This window comes from Ranitomeya variabilis, chromosome 5, assembly GCF_051348905.1.
Source record: "Ranitomeya variabilis isolate aRanVar5 chromosome 5, aRanVar5.hap1, whole genome shotgun sequence".
In the NCBI taxonomy this organism is placed as follows: Eukaryota; Metazoa; Chordata; class Amphibia; order Anura; family Dendrobatidae; genus Ranitomeya; species Ranitomeya variabilis.
The window spans coordinates 155,914,955-155,935,518 of NC_135236.1; the positions used below are offsets into that span (position 1 = coordinate 155,914,955).

General features: G+C 46.1%; 1 protein-coding gene across 1 annotated transcript in view; it reads left to right on the plus strand.

The window, feature by feature from the left end:
- AGBL1 (AGBL carboxypeptidase 1) overlaps positions 1 to 20,564 on the plus strand; it is a 797,337-nt gene that overhangs the window by 213,504 nt on the left and 563,269 nt on the right. Inside the window, exons 14-15 of the mRNA XM_077262682.1 lie at positions 2,159 to 2,307; positions 18,228 to 18,315. Coding sequence (XP_077118797.1) covers positions 2,159 to 2,307; positions 18,228 to 18,315 — 237 coding nt within the window. The remainder of the gene's footprint in view (positions 1 to 2,158; positions 2,308 to 18,227; positions 18,316 to 20,564) is intronic.

The window sequence follows — 20,564 nt, forward strand, 5'->3', positions numbered from 1 at the left end:
CACAGTGACCCCTACCTGTGACACGAGTCACTGCCTCACACATCATACACAGTAATAGCTTAGTTACAGAATATGACATTAGTGCCTGATAGAATGGCGTCCTTCTCTCTCTGTGGGTGCTTTGATTTTTCAGTATGTCCCACAAAGCCACCTGTCCATACAGTTCCTGCCTGGATGCTGTATTTGTCTACTGTTTTATGGGACAGCATTCAGGGAAGTCCTATTCTGGAGATAGATTAGGGTTCCTAGGATAAGACAGTGACCAGATTTATGACAAAATCCCATGGATAAATTATAATAGTCTATGATAGTAATTCCCTTAAAACAAATTTATGGAACTTGCAAAAGTCAACAATATAGATTAAAATGATTTTATTTTGGCCTTCTTCAACATGGCATCAATATCAGATTGTTAGGGGTACCACTCTTGGCACCCAGCTGGCTGAATAAGGCTGGGTTCACATTGTGTTAATAGCAGCCCGTTCAGCACATACGCTAGCGGGCTGCTGTTAACGCAAGTGCCGACGTTCCATTGCGCTAGTGCAGATGGAGTATCTGCTAGCTCCATCTGCGCTAGCAGTGACGGACCCGGAAACGCTGCAGCCCGCGTCTCGGATCCGTCACTCTATGACGGCACATCGCTAGCGCACACCCATTGTGGGCGTGCGCTAGCGATGCGTCCGACATTGCATTCAATGGCGGCGTTAACGGACTACGTTACACCACGTTATGCCGCGGTGTAAAGTAGTCTGTTTAACGGAGTCACTGAACGCAATGTGAACCCAGCCAAAGTGCTATGGTAATTCCCTTGAGGAACAGTGCTATACCATGAGCAGTGACTGATACTGCAGCTCTCTATAGCTCAGTCGCATTCAAGTGAATTGGGTTGAGCTGCAATAAGTACAGTCACTGCCAAATGTATGGCACTGTGCCTGGCAAACAAAGTAGATTGGTGAGAGTCTGCCCCCATCCCACCCCATCGATCTGAATGTGATGGCTTACTTTATGAACAGGCTATTGATATCAAAGTCCTGGTGACACCTGTAAAAATAGTCTTTGAAATTACATGTCTCCTTTGTCCGAGGAAAAAAATCGGACGTGTGCAGGAACCCCTAGAATAACATTGGTCCGAGTGTGATGTGATGTTTTGTTAGATCACACTCGTTTATAAAATACTCTCGTTCGCAAGAGTTCTTAAGGTACATAGAAAACTGGAATGAGTCTAAGGGCTCACTCACACTACGCATAACACAGTTGAGTTATCCGATGTTTTGTTGGATAGCGCTAGGCCCAGTGTTATACCATGTGGCATTGCAGATCTGCGAGTGGCTCCGATATTCGGATGACACTCGCCCATACTCATCTATGGGTGCGTGTGAAATATTGGAATGCAGTCTGATGTATGCTCACAAAGACAATGGAGAAAGTGGAGATATTTTGTTGTCCATCTTCTCCGCACCTGTGATTTGATGTTCTCATGCGAGAAAATTGGCTCACACTCAGATCCTAGTGACATTATTATAATCGGCCCTTTTGAGAGAATATAAACCAGTATGAGCGAACCCTAATGCTGACAGATTGAGGTATTGGGACTACTGCAGGTGGTTTTAAAGGAGCGCAGAAGAGTTACCCTACATATAAATTAATGTAAGATTATTAGAAACCGGTCAGGAAATTACTCTGTCACCTTTATCTAAGAGATTTCTGTCAGCAAAGCGTAACTAGTTCTATGCATTTATACTATGACAATTCATTAGATGGAAATATAGCTGGATTATGAGAGTATTTTAAGGGATTTTCTGAGAAAATTTCATTTTACAAATACAGTAGTTGTCTGTATCAGATCTATTAGAGCACAGATAAGAATGACACCAAAGGAATTAGAAAAAATTAGTGGGACGTAACATCAAAACCTAGTCACAGAAAAGACTTTGTATGAAGAATAAGTCAGCAGTTTCTCAAAAAATGGATAGAAATAATGGGTATAGAATATCCAATCAGAAAAAATAGCAGTAGGATGTAAGGACTATTTTTGATCATCTCATTTAAAAATATGTTTGAGATTTATTATGTGATTATATCTATACTAATAAATATACTTCATATGACCAGCAGTTGTAAATATAGATTATTTTGCTTAAATCTTTTCCCACTTCAGGTTTGAATATGACCTGATCATGAATGCAGATGTTAACACGGACCAACATCACCAGTGGTTCTACTATGAAGTTAGTGCAATGAGAGCTAATGTTCCTTACTGCTTCAATGTCATTAACTGCGAAAAGGTGAACAGCCAATTTAATTATGGTAAGCACCAATGGGAATGGAAGAATTCCTATACAGGCTCCGTGTGTAAAGTCATATATTGAAGGTTTATAGGGCAATTGAAAAGATTAATGTTTTGCTGTCATTTATGCTCTAAGTTGAACACAGCAGGCCATCATAGCTATAAGTGGTACACAGCAGGACAAAACGGCATTTCCCACTAGACCAAGTATTCATCAGCAATTGGAAAAACCTTGACAGTAGGATGCCTCATGAGCGAAAATGTATGTCATTGTTTCTAAGACTAAATAGTTCATATATTGTATCGTTGTAGCACATACAAGGTTTGTACTTAGAGGCCAAATCTTTGTTTGCAGTATAATGGCTTCCATCTTAAATTGCTAAAATACGTGTACAGTAATTATTAATTCACTGCAGAAATAATATGTCCAATACACATCTATTCCTAGTGCAAAAACAACAAACATATTACATAAAGTCTGTATAAAGTCAATGAATGCAAATAAACTGCATAGCTTATTTCAGGGTGGGTTCACATTAGCATATTTTTAGTTCGATTGCTGTATGGGAAAAAATGGAAAGCAAGCGACAGCAATCAAAACAATGTAGATTTTTTTTCATGGAGCAAATCAGCACATGAAAAAAAAAATTGCAGCATGCCCTTGTTTCTTACGTGTGTCAGATGAGACACCTCAATTCAAGTCTATGGGTGTGCAAAATAAATTGTATGAGAATATATATATATATATATATATATATATATATATATATATATATATATACATATACACTAAAAAACTTCCTTCAATGGGGGTGGACTTTTTTGTCCTTTCTCATTCTCACGTCCTCTACCAGAGGCCTGGGAGTTTGAGGGTTCTGAGCAGGATCTTAATTGTTCCCAGCATTGTGCTTTTCTGGACAGAGAGCTCAGATGTTGCTCCTAGGATCTGTTGTAGCCATTTAACCAACTCAGGGTACGTGTCCACGATCAGGATGGCTGGCGGTTTTGTCGGAGCGGCAAACCCGCTCGGCACTAAGCCCCGCCCCCTTCTGGGACGCGATGATGCCAGATGTGTTCATTGCACACATCCGGGATCATCACACCCCACGCATAGGGCCCTGTGTTATTCCTTGCGGCTGCGCAGCGTCGCCACAAGGAACACGGACATGCTGCGCACAGCATGTCCGGAGTCGCAGGGCCGACGGATGCGTGTTACCACGCATAGTGGAGACGGGATTTCATAAAATCCCCTCCAGTATGCTGGAACATCTGGACGCTGCGTGTTTGACGCTGCGGCCCCACGCAGCGTCAAACACGCAGCGTTTCCTGAACGTAGACACATACCCTTAGGGGTCACTGCTCCAAGTGCTCCTATCACCACTGGAATCACTGTTGCCTTCACCTTCCACATCTTCTCCAGTTCTCCTTTGAGGCCCTGGTATTCCTCCAGCTTCTCATATTTCTTCTTTCTGATGTTGCTGTCACTTGGCACTGCCACATCTATTATCATTGCTGTCTTCTGATCCTTGTCTACTATCACAATGTCTGGTTGGTTAGCCAAAATCTGTTTATCTGTCTGGATCTTGAAGTCCCACAGGATTTTAGCCCTTTCATTCTCCACCACATTTTCTGGGGTCTTCTGTGGCGCCCCAGGGTCCTGGTCATCACAGTGATATTGCTTTCCTCCAGGGGAGAGTGATGCTATCAGGGACGCTGCTATCATGGGGCAAGTTGAGCCCTTTGCTTCAGGTGGCAGTCATCACTGAAAGACAGGGGGCGGCAGAGCGGCGGTCAGAACACCTGGTGCCGACTCTCCATAATCCCTGACATTTGCGCGCACCTGCTCACAACCCACGGTGTGCAATATCAGCTGGTCCTCCCTGCACCCGCAGAGCAGCACACCACATATTGGCTGCTCTGTGCAAACAGGACCTGTAATGAGGTCACAGGAGGGGAGGAGTCGGGGTCACATGATCGGGACCTCCATGGATTGCAGGACTCTGCTGTGCTGGTTGCCATGGTAAGTGTGTGTATGAGGTCTATGGAGCGGAGCCGTGTGTGTATGAGGTCTATGGAGCGGAGCCGTGTGTGTATGAGGTGTATGGAGCAGAGCCGTGTGTGTATGGGGTGTATGGAGCGGAGCCGTGTGTGTATGAGGTGTATGGAGTGGAGCCATGTGTGTATGAGGTGCATGGAGCGGAGCCGTGTGTTTATGAGGTGCATGGAGCAGAGCCGTGTGTGTATGAGGTGTATGGAGCGGAGCTGAATGTGTACGAGGTGTATGGAGCAGAGCCGTGTGTGTATGAGGTGTATGGAGCGGAGATGAATGTGTACGAGGTGTATGGAGTGAAGCCGGGTGTGTATTCAGTGTATGGAGTGGACCTGCATGTTTATGAGGTGTACGGAGCGGAGCCGGGTGTGTATTCAGTGTATGGAGCGGAGCTGCATGTTTATGAGGTGTATGAAGCGGAGCCGGGTGTGTATGAGGTGTATGGAGTGGAGCCGCATGAGTACGGAGTGGAGCCATGCGTGCAAGGTGTGCGGAGCGCAGCTGCATGTGTAGGAGTAACTGTTTGGCCATTATACAGTATGGAGCATCATGTGTGACCATTATACAGTATGGAGCACTGTGTGGCCATTATACAGTATGGATTATCATGTGTGGACATTATACAGTACTGAGCATCATGTCTGGCCATTATACAGTATGGAGCATCATGTGTGGCTATTATACAGTATGGAGCACTGTGTGGCTATTATACAGTATGGAGCATCATGTGTGGCCATTATACAGTATGGAACATCATGTGTGGCCATTATACCGTATGGAGCATCATGTGTGGCCATTATACAGTATGGAGCATCATGTGTGGCCATTATACAGTATGGAGCACTGTGTGGCCATTATACAGTATGGAGCTCTATGTGTGGCCATTATACAGTATGGAGCATCATGTGTGACCATTATACAGTATAGAGCATCATGTGTGGCCATTATACAGTATGGAGCACTGTGTGGCCATTATACAGTATGGAGCATCATGTGTGGCCATTGTACAGTATGGAGCACTGTGTGGCCATTATACTGTATGGAGCATCATGTGTGGCTATTGTACAGTATGGAGCACTGTGTGACCATTATACAATATGGAGCATCATGTGTGGCCATTATACAGTATGGAGCTCTGTGTGGCCATTATACAGTATAGAGCATCATGTGGGGCTCATTATACTGAATGGAGCAATATATGGGGCTCATTATACTGTATGGAGTAATATATGGGGCATGTTATTCTGTATGTGGCGCTGTGCGGTGCCCACAATACTGTATGGAGTAATATATGGGGCTCATTATACTGTATGGAGCAATATATGGGGCTCAACATTCTGTAAGGAGCACTGTGGTGCCCAGACTACTGTATGGAGGACTATACTGTCTGATTTATGACCTATTGTAGAATGTACAATAGTTATCACTCATGTAATGTATGGGGGGACTGTATATGAGATGGGAGCCCTATAGGGGGGCTGTACTGTATATGTGTTTGGGGGGGCGCCGTTTTGAAGTTCGCCTCAGGCAGCAGTGTGGCTAGGTTCACCCCTGGATGCTACGTTTGGAGGCAAGGAAGGATAACTGCATCCAGGTACCACAAACATGCAACACTTCACACTCCAGGCCACTAGGGGGAGCTTTTGCTCCTATTTATTAGGTCACTCCCCAGATATATATAACTGGTGGTCTGTAGGGAAAGTTAGTCAGTTCCAGACAGAAGTTAGTTGCTGGCTGAGCTCAGATCAGTTAGTTCCAGACAGCCGTCTGAGGAGGATAGAAGGTTCATGGAGCTGTGCATGCCCACAGAGCTGCAGCTCCCAGAAAGAGACATTGAAGGCTGAATTGTTTGCAGCAAGGAAGCACAGGAGAGGATACCAGAAGGGGACCAGCCCCAAGCAGGCTGCCTCCTTCTGAGGCGCAGAAACGCCGGTAGCCGGAACACCGAGGTTGTGAGGACGTCTACGCCTTACATCAAAGACCGGCAGGACAGCTAATTACACGTTACCTGTCCGCACCTACACCCAGGAGACACGGTGACACCCATAGAGCTGGGTCATCTAAGAGATCCTATAAACAGGCTCAAGTCACCAGTCATACGGGTTTTGTCCTATCCTATCTGGGGGACAGAGAGAGAGATAACATCTGTGAGGACCCTATGTGAAGCCATAAGCAGTAAGGGACTGCACCACTACAGCGTAAAGGAAGGCTTTTATTCTCCACCTGGACAAGGGGACTCTGGACTTGCCTCCAAACCGGCCGGACCCTGCCTGCCCTGTGGTCTGGTGCTCTGGACTGCGGATGCTGAAGTCTTCAGTAATGGTAAAGAGACTGCAACCCTGTGTTCTCGCTCTTTTCCGCGAAACTCACCATTCACTATCTAAATACCAGGAAGCCCTGGGGATATACTTCACCTGTGGGAAAGTGTACCATCTAGCTGCCATAACTTCACCCCAATGGACGCCTTAAAGCAGCGTCAGTCACCCTGACCGAATGCCACAGGTGGCATCACGAACATAAACCTTATCCCTTTAAAGACCTTCTCCTTTTACATGGGCGCCCTGGGCCACAGACTGGGTCGCAGCCACCGTGACATCCTCCTGTGAACCGCAGGACCCGGTACCGAGTACCCCTTGCCCGTGGGGCGACTCACTTCCACATGGACTTAGGGGGACTTAGTCCATATGTTCTGCAGATGCTCCGGTATACAATTCTCGCTACTTGGTTGTGGCGTTCGGAATAAGCTGTTCCTGCTTGCATTTTACATCCTGCCACTATGTGTTGGACCGTTTCTGAGGTTTGTGTGGTAGATTCCTGCTTCTATAGATCTGGTACTTAGCGCTTGCTCTTGTGCCGCTATGGTTTGAACCCACGTGCTGTATTTGAGTCCAGCTTTCTCCAGCTGTTGGTAGGATTTCTTGATGTCAGCCACCTCCATTATCTGCCGATGGTACATGCCACGCAGCGGCTTGTCTTGCCATGGTGCTTCATATTCCTGTTTCTCTCTCTCTCTATATATATATATACTAGCTATTGAACCCGTTCTACGCCCGGGTGGCGAGCATTTATATTGGAATATGGTCTCCATCCTGGTATGTGCTGCTCCCATCCTGTCATATGCTGCTCCATCCTGCGCCCCCATCCTGTCATGTGCTGCTCCACCGTGTCATGTGCTGCTCCATCCTGCGCCCCCATCCTGTCATGTGCTGCTCCACCGTGTCATGTGCTGCTCCATCCTGCATCCCCATCCTGTCATGTGCTGCTCCACCGTGTCATGTGCTGCTCCATCCTGCGCCCCCATCCTGTCATGTGCTGCTCCACCGTGTCATGTGCTGCTCCATCCTGCGCCCCCATCCTGTCATGTGCCACTCCACCGTGTCATGTGCTGCTCCATCCTCATCCCCATCCTGTCATGTGCTCCCATCCTGCGCCCCCATCCTATCACGTGCTGCTCCATCCTGCGCCCCCATCAGTGCGGGCGGCTGTGCTGAGTGCGGGCGGCTGTGCTGAGTGCGGGCGGCTGTGCTGAGTGCGGGCGGCTGTGCTGAGTGCGGGCGGCTGTGCTGAGTGCGGGCGGCTGTGCTGAGTGCGGGCGGCTGTGCTGAGTGCGGGCGGCTGTATGTGGCTGTGCTGAGTGCGGGCGGCTGTATGTGACGTGGCTGTGCTGGGTGCGGGCGGCTGTGCTGGGTGCAGCGGCTGTGCTGGGTGCGGCGGCTGTGCGTGGCTGTAGGCGGCTGTGCGTGGCTGTGGGAGGCTGTGCTGGGTGCGGCGGCTGTGCGTGGCTGTGGGCGGCTGTGCTGGGTGCGGCGGCTGTGCTGGGTGCGGTGGCTGTGCTGGGTGCGGCGGCTGTCCGTGGCTGTAGGCGGCTGTGCGTGGCTGTGGGCGGCTGTGCGTGGCTGTGCTGGGTGCGGAGGCTGTGCGTGGCTGTGGCGGCTGTGCTGGGTGCGGGCGGCTGTGCTGAGTGCGGGCGGCTGTGCTGAGTGCGGGCGGCTGTATGTGGCTGTGCTGAGTGCGGGCGGCTGTATGTGACGTGGCTGTGCTGGGTGCGGGCGGCTGTGCTGGGTGCGGCAGCTGTGGACGGCTGTGCTGGGTGCGGTGGCTGTGCTGGGTGCAGCGGCTGTGCTGGGTGTGGCGGCTGTGCGTGGCTGTAGGCGGCTGTGCGTGGCTGTGGGAGGCTGTGCTGGGTGCGGCGGCTGTGCGTGGCTGTGGGCGGCTGTGCTGGGTGCGGCGGCTGTGCTGGGTGCGGTGGCTGTGCTGGGTGCGGCGGCTCTCTGTGGCTGTAGGCGGCTGTGCGTGGCTGTGGGCGGCTGTGCGTGGCTGTGCTGGGTGCGGAGGCTGTGCGTGGCTGTGGCGGCTGTGCTGGGTGCGGCGGCTGTGATGGGTGCGGCGGATGTGCTGGGTGCGGCGGCTGTGGGTGGCTGTGCTGGGTGCGGCAGTTGTGCGTGGCTGTGGGCGGCTGTGCTGGGTGCGGCGGCTGTGCGTGGCTGTGCTGGGTGCGGCGGCTGTGCGTGGCTGTGCGTGGCTGTGGGCGGCTGTGCTGGGTGCGGCGGCTGTGCTGGGTGCGGCGGCTGTCCGTGGCTGTGGGCGGCTGTGGGAGGCTGTGCTGGGTGCGGCGGCTGTGCGTGGCTGTGGCGGCTGTGCATGGCTGTGCTGGGTGCGGCGGCTGTGCTGGGTGCGGCGGCTGTGCGTGGCTGTGGGCTGTGCGTGGCTGTGGGCGGCTGTGCTGGGTGCGGCGGCTGTGGTCGGCTGTGCTGGGTGCGGCGGCTGTGCGTGGCTATGGGTGGCTGTACGTGGCTGTGGGCGGCTGTGCTGGGTGCGGCGGCTGTGCGTGGCTGTGGTCGGCTGTGCTGGGTGCGGCTGTGCGTAGCTGTGGGCGGCTGTGCTGGGTGCGGCGGCTGTGGTCGGCTGTGCTGGGTGCGGCGGCTGTGCGTGGCTGTGGGCGGCTGTGCGTGGCTGTGGGCGGCTGTGCTGGGTGCGGCGGCTGTGCGTGGCTGTGGTCGGCTGTGCTGGGTGCGGCGGCTGTGCGTGGCTATGGGTGGCTGTGGGCAGCTGTGCTGGGTGCGGTGGCTGTGCGTGGCTGTGGGCGGCTATGGTCGGCTGTGCTGGGTGCGGCGGCTGTGCGTGGCTGTGCGTGGCTGTGCTGGGCGCGGCGGCTGTGCTGGGTGCGGCCATTTTCTTGGTCCTGCTCCCGGAGTCGGCACCTGCGCAGTCCGCGCTTTCCGGCGCCATTTTCTTGAAGACACTGCAATGTGTCTTCAAGAAAATGGCGCCGGAAAGCGCGGACTGCGCAGGCGCCGATTCCGGAAGCAGGGGGACAGTCACGGCCCGGAAGCGCGTCGGTGGAACGGGTCAGGTAAGTATACTCACCCTCCGCCTCCTGGCTCGTTCCTGCTTGTCCGGTGGAGATCGCGGTGTGCGTTCAGCGCTTACGCATACTGCGATCTCCTGGGAGCGTCGCTCTGTGCGGTCCAGACTGCGCCGGCGCTTGCGCAGTCTATAGAGGCTTCGGACAGAGTGACGCTCCCAGCGTTATATTATAGATATATATATATACACACATTACAGTGGATGAGATGCCCTCTTAGGGGCTACAATATCTGTCATAGTGGTTAAGATTTCATGACAACTTTTATCTGCATATACAGGATATAGGCTCTTTTAGTTACATGTGATGAAACAGTTTCACATATTTGTCCACATTTTCAGATATATCTATGAATACAGAACCAAGCTGTATTCACCTGTCATCAATGTTTCTGATGTATACATAAAGGATCCTGTAGACATAGAACATAACACATTAGACTACCCTGTTCAGTCCACAAAATTAGACAGGATGGCAATTAGAGAAGCCCTCCTCCTCCCATCAAGGTTTTTATCCTCTTAATATATTGCAGTCATCATATTATACAGCACTGTGTACTTACAGTTGATCATTTTGCCTTTCTACCCAGATAATTGTTCTCTTTTCCATTAGTTCTATGACATCATGTGATTAAAAATTGACTAGCTGAATCCTTCTAAGCTCTATGTAGAAACAGGAGGTCAATTTTTCATGTATGAGTAATCATTGCTAAAGTGCCTGACTGAGGGGAGGAGAAGCTGAGTCAGGAGTTGAAAAGTCAGATGACTCATCCAGGGAATATTAACCCCTTCACCCCCAAGGGTGGTTTGCACGTTAATGACCGGGCCAATTTTTACAATTCTGACCACTGTCCCTTTATGAGGTTATAACTCTGGAACGCTTCAACGGATCTTGGCGATTCTGAAATTGTTTTCTCGTGACATATTGTACTTCATGATAGTGGTAAAATTTCTTTGATATTACCTGCGTTTATTTGCAAAAAAAATGGAAATTTGGCGAAAATTTAGAAAATTTTGCAATTTTCCAACTTTGAATTTTTATGCCCTTAAATCACAGAGATATGTCACACAAAATACTTAATAAGTAACATTTCCCACATGTCTACTTTACATCAGCACAATTTTGGAACCAAAATTTTTTTTTGTTAGGGAGTTATAAGGGTTAAAAATTGACCAGCAATTTCTCATTTTTACAACACCATTTTTTTTTAGGGACCACATCTCATTTGAAGTCATTTTGAGGGGTCTATATGATAGAAAATACCCAAGTGTGACACCATTCTAAAAACTGCACCCCTCAAGGTGCTCAAAACCACATTCAAGAAGTTTATTAACCCTTCTGGTGCTTCACAGGAATTTTTGGAATGTTTAAATAAAAATGAACATTTAACTTTTTTTCACAAAAAATTTACTTCAGCTCCAATTTGTTTTATTTTACCAAGGGTAACAGGAGAAAATGGACCCCAAAAGTTGTTGTACAATTTGTCCTGAGTACGCCGATACCCCATATGTGGGGGTAAACCACTGTTTGGGCGCATGACAGAGCTCGGAAGCGAAGGAGCGCCATTTGACTTTTCAATGCAAAATTGACTGGAATTGAGATGGGACGCCATGTTGCGTTTGGGGAGCCCCTGATGTGCCTAAACATTGAAACCCCCCACAAGTGACACCATTTTGGAAAGTAGACCCCCTAAGGAACTTATCTAGAGGTGTGGTGAGCACTTTGACCCACCAAGTGCTTCACAGAAGTTTATAATGCAGAACCGTAAAAAATAAAAAATCATATTTTTTCACAAAAATTATTTTTCGCCCCCAATTTTTTATTTTTCCAAGGGTAAGAGAAGAAATTGGACCCCAAAAGTTGTTGTACAATTTGTCCTGAGTACGCTGATACCCCATATGTGGGGATAAACCACTGTTTGGGCGCATGGGAGACCTCGGAAGGGAAGGAGCGCCGTTTGACTTTTCAATGCAAAATTGACAGGAATTGAGATGGGACGTCATGTTGCGTTTGTAGAGCCCCTGATGTGCGTAAACATTGAAACCCCCCACAAGTGACACCATTTTGGAAAGTAGACCCCCTAAGGAACTTATCTAGAGGTGTGGTGAGCACTTTGACCCACCAAGTGCTTCACAGAAGTTTATAATGCAGAACCGTAAAAATAAAAAATCATTTTTTCACAAAAATTATCTTTTCACCCCCAATTTTATATTTTCCCAAGGGTAAGAGAAGAAATTGGACCCCAAAAGTTGTTGTACAATTTGTCCTGAGTACGCTGATACCCCATATGTGGGGGTAAACCACTGTTTGGGCGCATGGGAGAGCTCGGAAGGGAAGTAGCACCGTTTGACTTTTCAATGCAAAATTGACAGGAATTGAGATGGGACGCCATGTTGCGTTTGGAGAGCCACTGATGTGCCTAAACATTGAAACCCCCAACAAGTGACACCATTTTGGAAAGTAGACCCCCTAAGGAACTTATCTAGATGTGTTTTGAGCACTTTGACCCACCAAGGGCTTCACAGAAGTTAATAATGCAGAGCCGTAAAAATAAAACAAAAATTTTTTCCCACAAAAATTATTTTTCAGCCCCCAGTTTTGTATTTTCCCGAGGGTAACAGGAGAAATTGGACCCCAAACTTTGTTGTCCAATTTGTCCTGAGTGCGCTGATACCCCATATGTGGGGGGGAACCACCGTTTGGATGCATGGAAGGGCTCGGAAGTGAAGGAGCGCCATTTGGAATGCAGACTTAGATGGAATGGTCTGCAGGCGTCACATTGCGTTTGCAGAGCCCCTAATGTACCTAAACAGTAGAAACCCCCCACAAGTGACACCATGTTGGAAAGTAGACCCCCTAAGGAACTTATCTAGATGTGTTTTGAGCGCTTTGACCCACCAAGGGCTTCACAGAAGTTTATAATGCAGAGCCGTAAAAATAAAACAAAACTTTTTTCCCACAAAAATTATTTTTCAACCCCCAGTTTTGTATTTTCCCGAGGGTAACAGGAGAAATTGGACCCCAAAAGTTGTTGTCCAATTTGTCCTGAGTGCGCTGATACCCCATATGTGGGGGGAACCACCATTTGGATGCATGGGAGGGCTCGGAAGGGAAGGAGCGCCATTTGGAATGCAGACTTAGATGGAATGGTCTGCAGGCATCACATTGCGTTTGCAGAGCCCCTAATGTACCTAAACAGTAGAAGCCCCGCACAAGTGACCCCATTTTGGAAACTAGACCCCCCAAGGATCTTATCTAGATGTGTTGTAAGAACTTTGAACCCCCAAGTGTTTCACTACAGTTTATAACGCAGAGCCGTGAAAATAAAAAATCTTTTTTTTTCCCACAAAAATTATTTTTTAGCCCCCAGTTTTGTATTTTCCCAGGGGTAAGAGGAGAAATTGGACCCCAAAGGTTGTTGTCCTATTTGTCCTGAGTACGCTGATACACCATATGTTGGGGTAAACCCCTGTTTGGGCACACGGGAGAGCTCGGAAGGGAAGGAGCACTGTTTTACTTTTTCAACGCAGAATTGGCTGGAATTGAGATCGGACGCCATGTCGCGTTTGGAGAGCCCCTGATGTGCCGAAACAGTGGAAACCCCCCAATTATAACTGAAACCCTAATCCAAGCACACCCCTAACCCTAATCCCAACAGTAACCCTAACCACACCTCTAACCCTGACACACCCCTAACCCTAATCCCAACCCTATTCCCAACCGTAAATGTAATCTAAACCCTAACCGTAACTTTAGCCCCAACCCTAACCCTAACTTTAGCCCCAACCCTAACTGTAGCCTTAACCCTAGCCCCAACCCTAGCCCTAACCCTAACCCTAATGGGAAAATGGAAATAAATACATTTTTTTTATTTTTCCCTAACTAAGGGGGTGATGAAGGGGGGTTTGATTTACTTTTATAGCGAGTTTTTAGCGGATTTTTATGATTGGCAGCCGTCACACACTGGAAGACGCTTTTTATTGCAAAAAATATTTTTTGCGTTACCACATTTTGAGAGCTATAAATTTTCCATATTTTGGTCCACAGAGTCATGTGAGGTCTTGTTTTTTGTGGGACGAGTTGACGTTTTTATTGGTAACTTTTTGGGCACGTCACATTTTTTGATCGCTTTTTATTCCGATTTTTGTGAGGCAGAATGACCAAAAACCAGCTATTCATGAATTTCTTTTGGGAGAGGCGTTTATACTGTTCCGCGTTTGGTAAAATTGATAAAGCAGTTTTATTCTTCGGGTCAGTACGATTACAGCGATACCTCATTTATTTTATTTTTTTATGTTTTGGCGCTTTTATACGATAAAAACTATTTTATGGAAAAAATAATTATTTTTGCATCACTTTATTCTCAGGACTATAACTTTTTTATTTTTTTGCTGATCATGCTGTATGGCGGCTCGTTATTTGCGGGACAAGATGACGCTTTCAGCGGTTCCATGATTATTTATATCTGTCTTTTTGATCGCGTGTTATTCCACTTTTTGTTCGGCGGTATGATAATAAAGCTTTGTTTTTTGCCTCGTTTTTTTTTTTTTTTTCTTACGGTGTTTACTGAAGGGGTTAACTAGTGGGCCAGTTTTATAGGTCGGGTCGTTACGGACGCGGCGATATTAAATATGTGTACTTTTATTGTTTTTTTTTTATTATTTAGATAAAGAAATGTATTTATGGGAATATATATTTTTTTTTTTCATTATTTTGGAATATATTTTTTTTTTTTACACATTTGGAATTTTTTTTTTTTACTTTTTTACTTTGCCCCAGGGGGGGACAATACAGATCGGTGATCTGCCAGTTTGCATAGCAGTCTGACAGATCACCGATCTGCGAGAAGTGCAGGCTGCTTCACAGTGCCTGCTCTGAGCAGGCTTCTGTGAAGCCACCTCCCTCCCTGCAGGACCCGGATCCGCGGCCATCTTGGATCCGGGTCTGGAGCAGGCAGGGAGGGAGGTAAGACCCTCGCAGCAACGCGATCACATCGCGTTGCTGCGGGGGGCTCAGGGAAGCCCGCAGGGAGCCCCCTCCCTGCGCGATGCTTCCCTGCACCGCCGGCACATCGCGATCATGTTTGATCGCGGTGTGCCGGGGGTTAATGTGCCGGGAGCGGTCCGTGACCGCTCCTGGCACATAGTGCCGGATGTCAGCTGCGATAGGCAGCTGACACCCGGCCGCGATCGGCCGCGCTCCCCCCGTGAGCGCCACCGATCGCGCTGGACGTACTATCCCATCGGCGGTCATACGGGCCCACCCCACCTCGACGGGATAGTACGTCGGATGTCAGGAAGGGGTTAACCTCCTGTTTCTACAAAGAGCTTAGAAGGATTCAGCTAGTCAGTTTTTAATCATGTCATGTCATAGGCCTAATGAAAAAGAGAAGCATTAACTGGATAGAAAGGCATAATCAGAAATTGTAAGTACCCAGTGCTATACAATATGTTGATTGCAAAATTTTAAGATGAAAACTTTAATGGGAGGACTGTTTCTCTGATAGCAAATATGTGTTCTGTGTATGCTATAGTTTTTGTCATATTGACTGAAATTTAATATACTGCACTCATCGCTTCGCACATAATAATTTTATACCCATAATCTCAATATATCATATTATAACGGCGTTACCTGTTCTGCTGTTAAATCTCAAAGCTTAATTTGTTTCATTTAGTACCTTATGACCTTGGTTTCCAATCTACTATCTCTGAGAATCTTCTAGGCTTTAGCCATCTGTTGTTTTTGCGTTAAGAATTTAAGTTTTCTCTATGTTTCATAAATATCTAGGCTATGTTCCAATTGTATTGCAAGCTTATTAGCTACATCCGTGACTATAAATAGGTAATGATGTGTGCTTATATAACATGTTTTTCTTCATTATGTTCGGAGGGAGACACTTGACCATGGCCGAGTGATTGGAATTACATCACGTTATTCTGTACTAAGTTGCATTGCATTATATGCTATATATAAAATGAGGCTGCCTGTTTGGGGTCTGACCTCACTATACCAACACAAAGAGATAGGCACAGTTTTGAACAAGTATGGCTAGTGTGAATATGTAACTTTTTAATGAAGCAAATTAATTCCATAGTTTTTTTTTGGGTGGTATAATTCATGCCACAAATTCTATGGGTGGTATCTTATTTGGAAAATTTGTGTTTAGATTTTTTTCAAGTTAAAAACTTCATACTCATAACATTATGGAGAGGCCATGGGCTGAAAAAGGGACAAAAATTACAAAACAATGGCAAAAAAAATCAAATATTTTTCATGGTACATTTTTCCAATTAACACTGTAGGCTGAAATTACTCTTGCATTAGTGGATGCACACATGCGAGAAAGGCTACGTTCACATTTGCGTTGTTGGGCGCAGCGTCGGCGACACGACACGATGCAACCAACAACGCATGTACACAACGCAGCATTTTGTGACGCATGCGTTGTCATAAGATCCTACAGATCGGGACTTTCGGCGCAGGGAAAACGCTACAAGTAGCGTCCCCTGCGCCCTGTCTTGTGCATCTATATGACGCATGCGTCGTAAAACGCAGTACAACGCATACCGGTGCATGTCCATGCGCCCCCCATGTTAAAGATAGGGGCGCATGACGCATGCGTCTACAACGCTGCGCCCAACAACGCAAATGTGAACGTAGCCAAACATGGCCGAGTCTCGCATGTTAATACCAGTCACTGCCGCCAGCACTCAGGAGCGGAGCGTTCGGCCGCATAGCAATACATGCAGCCGCATGCTACGCTCCCGAAAGCCGGCGGCAGTGCCGGGTATTAACATGCGAGACTCGGCCATGTTTGGCTACGTTCACATTTGCGTTTCGGCCATGTTTCTCACATGTGTGATCCCGGCCTATATGAGAGAGGCATCAGTTTTTCCTTTTTTTTAAGTTTTAAGAAACTGCTTGTGTAACACTAGTCTTAGATGAGGTCCACACACGGCAGATTTTTCTAGTGCACACTTACATCTGCAGCAAACTTCGCATGTGTCTTGTGGATTCTGCTGCAGAATCTTATAGATTTCCATGTAAAGGAAATCCACAGCATGTTGATTTGTTAAAATATCTTACACTTGCCTGATATTGTAATCTATTGCAGATTTTAATTGCAAAAATCCACAGGTAAAACCTTCAAAAGTCTTTGTGAGAGCCCACCCCAGGAGTTATCGTACAAAGAAAAGTCAATTAATATAATGAAGGAAAAGGCTGATTTGAAAATGATTCCAGTTTTTCAGGGAATATACTTTCTTATCTGCTCATTCTTTATCTCTCCCAAATAAGAAGAAACACTTTCAAATAACAACGAGCAAACTAATTAAAAGCAACAACAGAGCGAGATGAGATCATACAGAATAAATACATATGAGACAATATTTCTTGATGAAACTCAAAAGGAAAACAACAAGTCACCGTCCTGCCTATTTGTAATGCAAAAAACAATGTTCCTCCTCTCATTAATAAGACAAATTATCAAAGCACATTCCGTGTTTACAAAAAATTTGTAGAATTATGATCAGGTCTAATTATTTATAATTAGGAGTGACTTGTGAGTATGAGGGAAAATGTAATATTCCCGAGAGAATTAACGTCGAAGCTAATAAGCAAGAGAACTATATAAAGGAAAGTTCATGCAAAAAGGAACTATGGAGAGATATTGTGTTTCATACCGTACATGTATTGGCAACAATCTAAACAATTACTACTTTACATGGATAAAAATAGCAATTCTATGAGCAGTGGGTGTCCAGACCCTGGGGTCCGTTTGTCGGTGAACTGAAGGGTCCAGCCAGTGAGCGCATGGTACTATAGCTGTGCCTAGTACTGCAATGTGGTCCATTCAAGTGAAGGAGCTGAATGGCAAAACCAACCACAACCACACCAAGAAGAAGACCAAATGGGGCTGTGGGGTTGGCATTTTTACGGATCCTGATGGTACATGATGTCAAACCCTCACAGAATGTGAATTGATAACGTATACCTAAAATAGGTATTCTCTAAGCATCTATTAAAAATTCCCCCCAAACACTCCTCGGTATCCATAGCACACAATGGTGTTGGTATCAAACTGAATCGGTCATTGGGTTTTTCCTATTTAATCTGAGAGCAGCATAATGTAGAGGCCGAGACCCTGATTCCAGGGATGTGTCACTTACATTGTCCAAGAATCAGGCTATGTTTACACATTGTGTTTTTGCAGCATTTTTGGCATTTTTTTTATACATATTACAGCCACAACACATGCAGGGATTGCTGCCGTTGAACAACCAAAGGACATGCAGCCTCGGGGACCCAAACATAGCATTCAAGCATGATGAAGACACTCTATTAGCACACGAGCGTGCTTGGGTACCACCTTATCCCAGCACGTTGGCTCACCACTAGCTTAACTCTACAATTCTTTCTTCTTTACAAAAGGCCCCTTGTATGAGCCAACTTCAATGCTCTCGTATTCCTCCACTTCTGTAAGACTCTGAAGTATGATAATAATTTTGCTTTTGTTCACACAGGTATGCAACCTGTTCTATATTCAGTGAAAGAAGCTCTTCAGGGAAAGACATATTGGATGAGAACCGGCTCCAACATCTCCTACTATAAGTAAGTCTCAACCAATCTCACTCTCCTATTCACATAGCCAGTGTCACATATAGAACAGCAGAAACAGGACTACTCTTTATAAAAGATGTGAAACTGTTGCTCTCCTATGGGGGCATTATACTGAATATGTCTTGGTTGACACTTTGCAGCACAGTTTGTCATTTGTACACAGCTCAGCTTTCCATCTGTTTCTGCTTGCAGCCAGGAACAGATTAAATTCAGCCATACTGTAATATTAAATAGGGTATGCTAATACATGAAGTTTCCCTTTAAATGTTGAGCACATGCTAGACAAGAAAAATATTTTACTTGTGTGTTTTTTAAGGCCTTTTAATCCTTGTTGAAGTGTTCTAATGATCAGCACTTTATAAATGCAGGTTTCTTGAAGCACACCAAATTATGTCGTAAGGCTTGCTGTAGCTATTAGCATCTATGTTGTATTTTTTAAGATTTGTAATCATTTATTGGTCTAACAGTTGCATTTGCTGGATGAACTCTTAAAGGGTTATTCTTCATTGTCTCTTGAGAAGCTCACTGCTTTGCAGTCTCCTTACTTCCTGGTTTCTGGCAAGGAGAGCTCTCCTCCTTAAGTGACAGTTCTATTGAGTAGTAGAGCTGTAGTATAAGTTGAATGTGTTACTGCAGGACATGTGCTGAGTTATAGTTTTACTATCAGTGGCGCTGATATATAGAGATAACAAGGGAATTTTGACAAGCACATGGCTCCCTGAGAGCTGTGATTGGTAATAAGCAGGCAATGATGGGGGCTGGTGATTTTACAAGATTTGTATCAGCAGCTAATCAGGAGCTTAGAGGGAGAAGGAGGGATGTCAGCAGATAGCTTCTGCACAGAAATCGATGGGCTGGATAGAAGTGACTGGTATTTTAGGACTTTTCCCCTCTCAAGGAATGTAACAACTGGGCACACTTAGGCAAAGTCTGGGCCAGCATTGATGACTGAGCTCCATGAAAATTAGCTGTACACTATATAAGATTAATTGCTCTCATTGCAAGACAAATACAGCAAATAGAAAAAGCAAGTCAGTTGCAAACTTGCTTAATTTTATGTTGTCTATCTAAAGCAATTTAATATATTGAGAATACTCTTTTAAGAATGCACTAAAGAATACTGTAAGGTAAGATTACAGCCTCCACAGTCCACCACAGTTCATTTTGTGCTCAGGTATAACAGAGATCATACAATTTCTCTGAAAACTTCTACTCTTAAACTAGGAAGGTTAGACCGAAGCATAATTGGTGCTGAGTGAGGAAATTGTTTTGAAATGCACTAGTGGGTACAATATAGTTTAATGGTTATTTCAAAAGAGAATATAATGGCTGGTCTCATATTCAAAGAAAATTGTGCCTCCTGACAGAGGAGTACTCCTTATCAAGTGTTAGCATTCACCACCTTTTAAGAGCTGTGATTTCAATAAAGGCTTCTTGACGTTCAAATGCGACTTAGTAATGACCAAAGATTTTATCCAAAACTGTGCTGTTGTTTTTATGTGTTATAAAACATGCACTTTTTAACTCTACTACTTATGTTGGCTGGAAAAAATGCTTTGGTATGTCAGGTATTAGTTTAAATTAGTGTCCTCATCTATTTGCCCTACATTCAAGGTTGTTAGAATGTGGACACTTGATTAACTCCTTCCCACAAAATGACATTGTATTCACATTCTAAGAAGGGGTCCTCACATGTGGAGTCAGTTTAGAGTTCCACGTCACTCAATTACATCTCTAAACTGAGCATTAACTAAATAAATGCAATTATAAAATCTGATTATAAAACATCTATAGGCCAATTAATTAAGATTGGCATCCTACACACCAGGCTTAATGGAGGGACCATTGCTGTAAGGTACACCTAACTCATTAACCCCTTTCTGACATCGGACTTAATATTCAGTCCATGTGCCCTGGGCCTATTTGACCATGGATGGAATATTACTTTTGAGCTTTCGCCCGCAGTCACAGGGAGTGAGCTGACACACGGTACTAAGTACCAGGAGTGGTCATAGACTGCTCCCGACACTTTAACGCCTTTCTGACATCGGACGGGATACTACATCCGAGGTCAGATCCCCTGCTTTGATGTGGGCTCCGGCGGTGAGCCCGCATCAAAGCCGGGACATGTCAGCTGTTTTGAACAGCTGACATGTGCCAGCAATAGCGGCGGGTGGAATTGCGATTCACCCGCCGCTATTAGCTAGTTAAATGCCACTGTCAAACTCTGACAGTGGCAT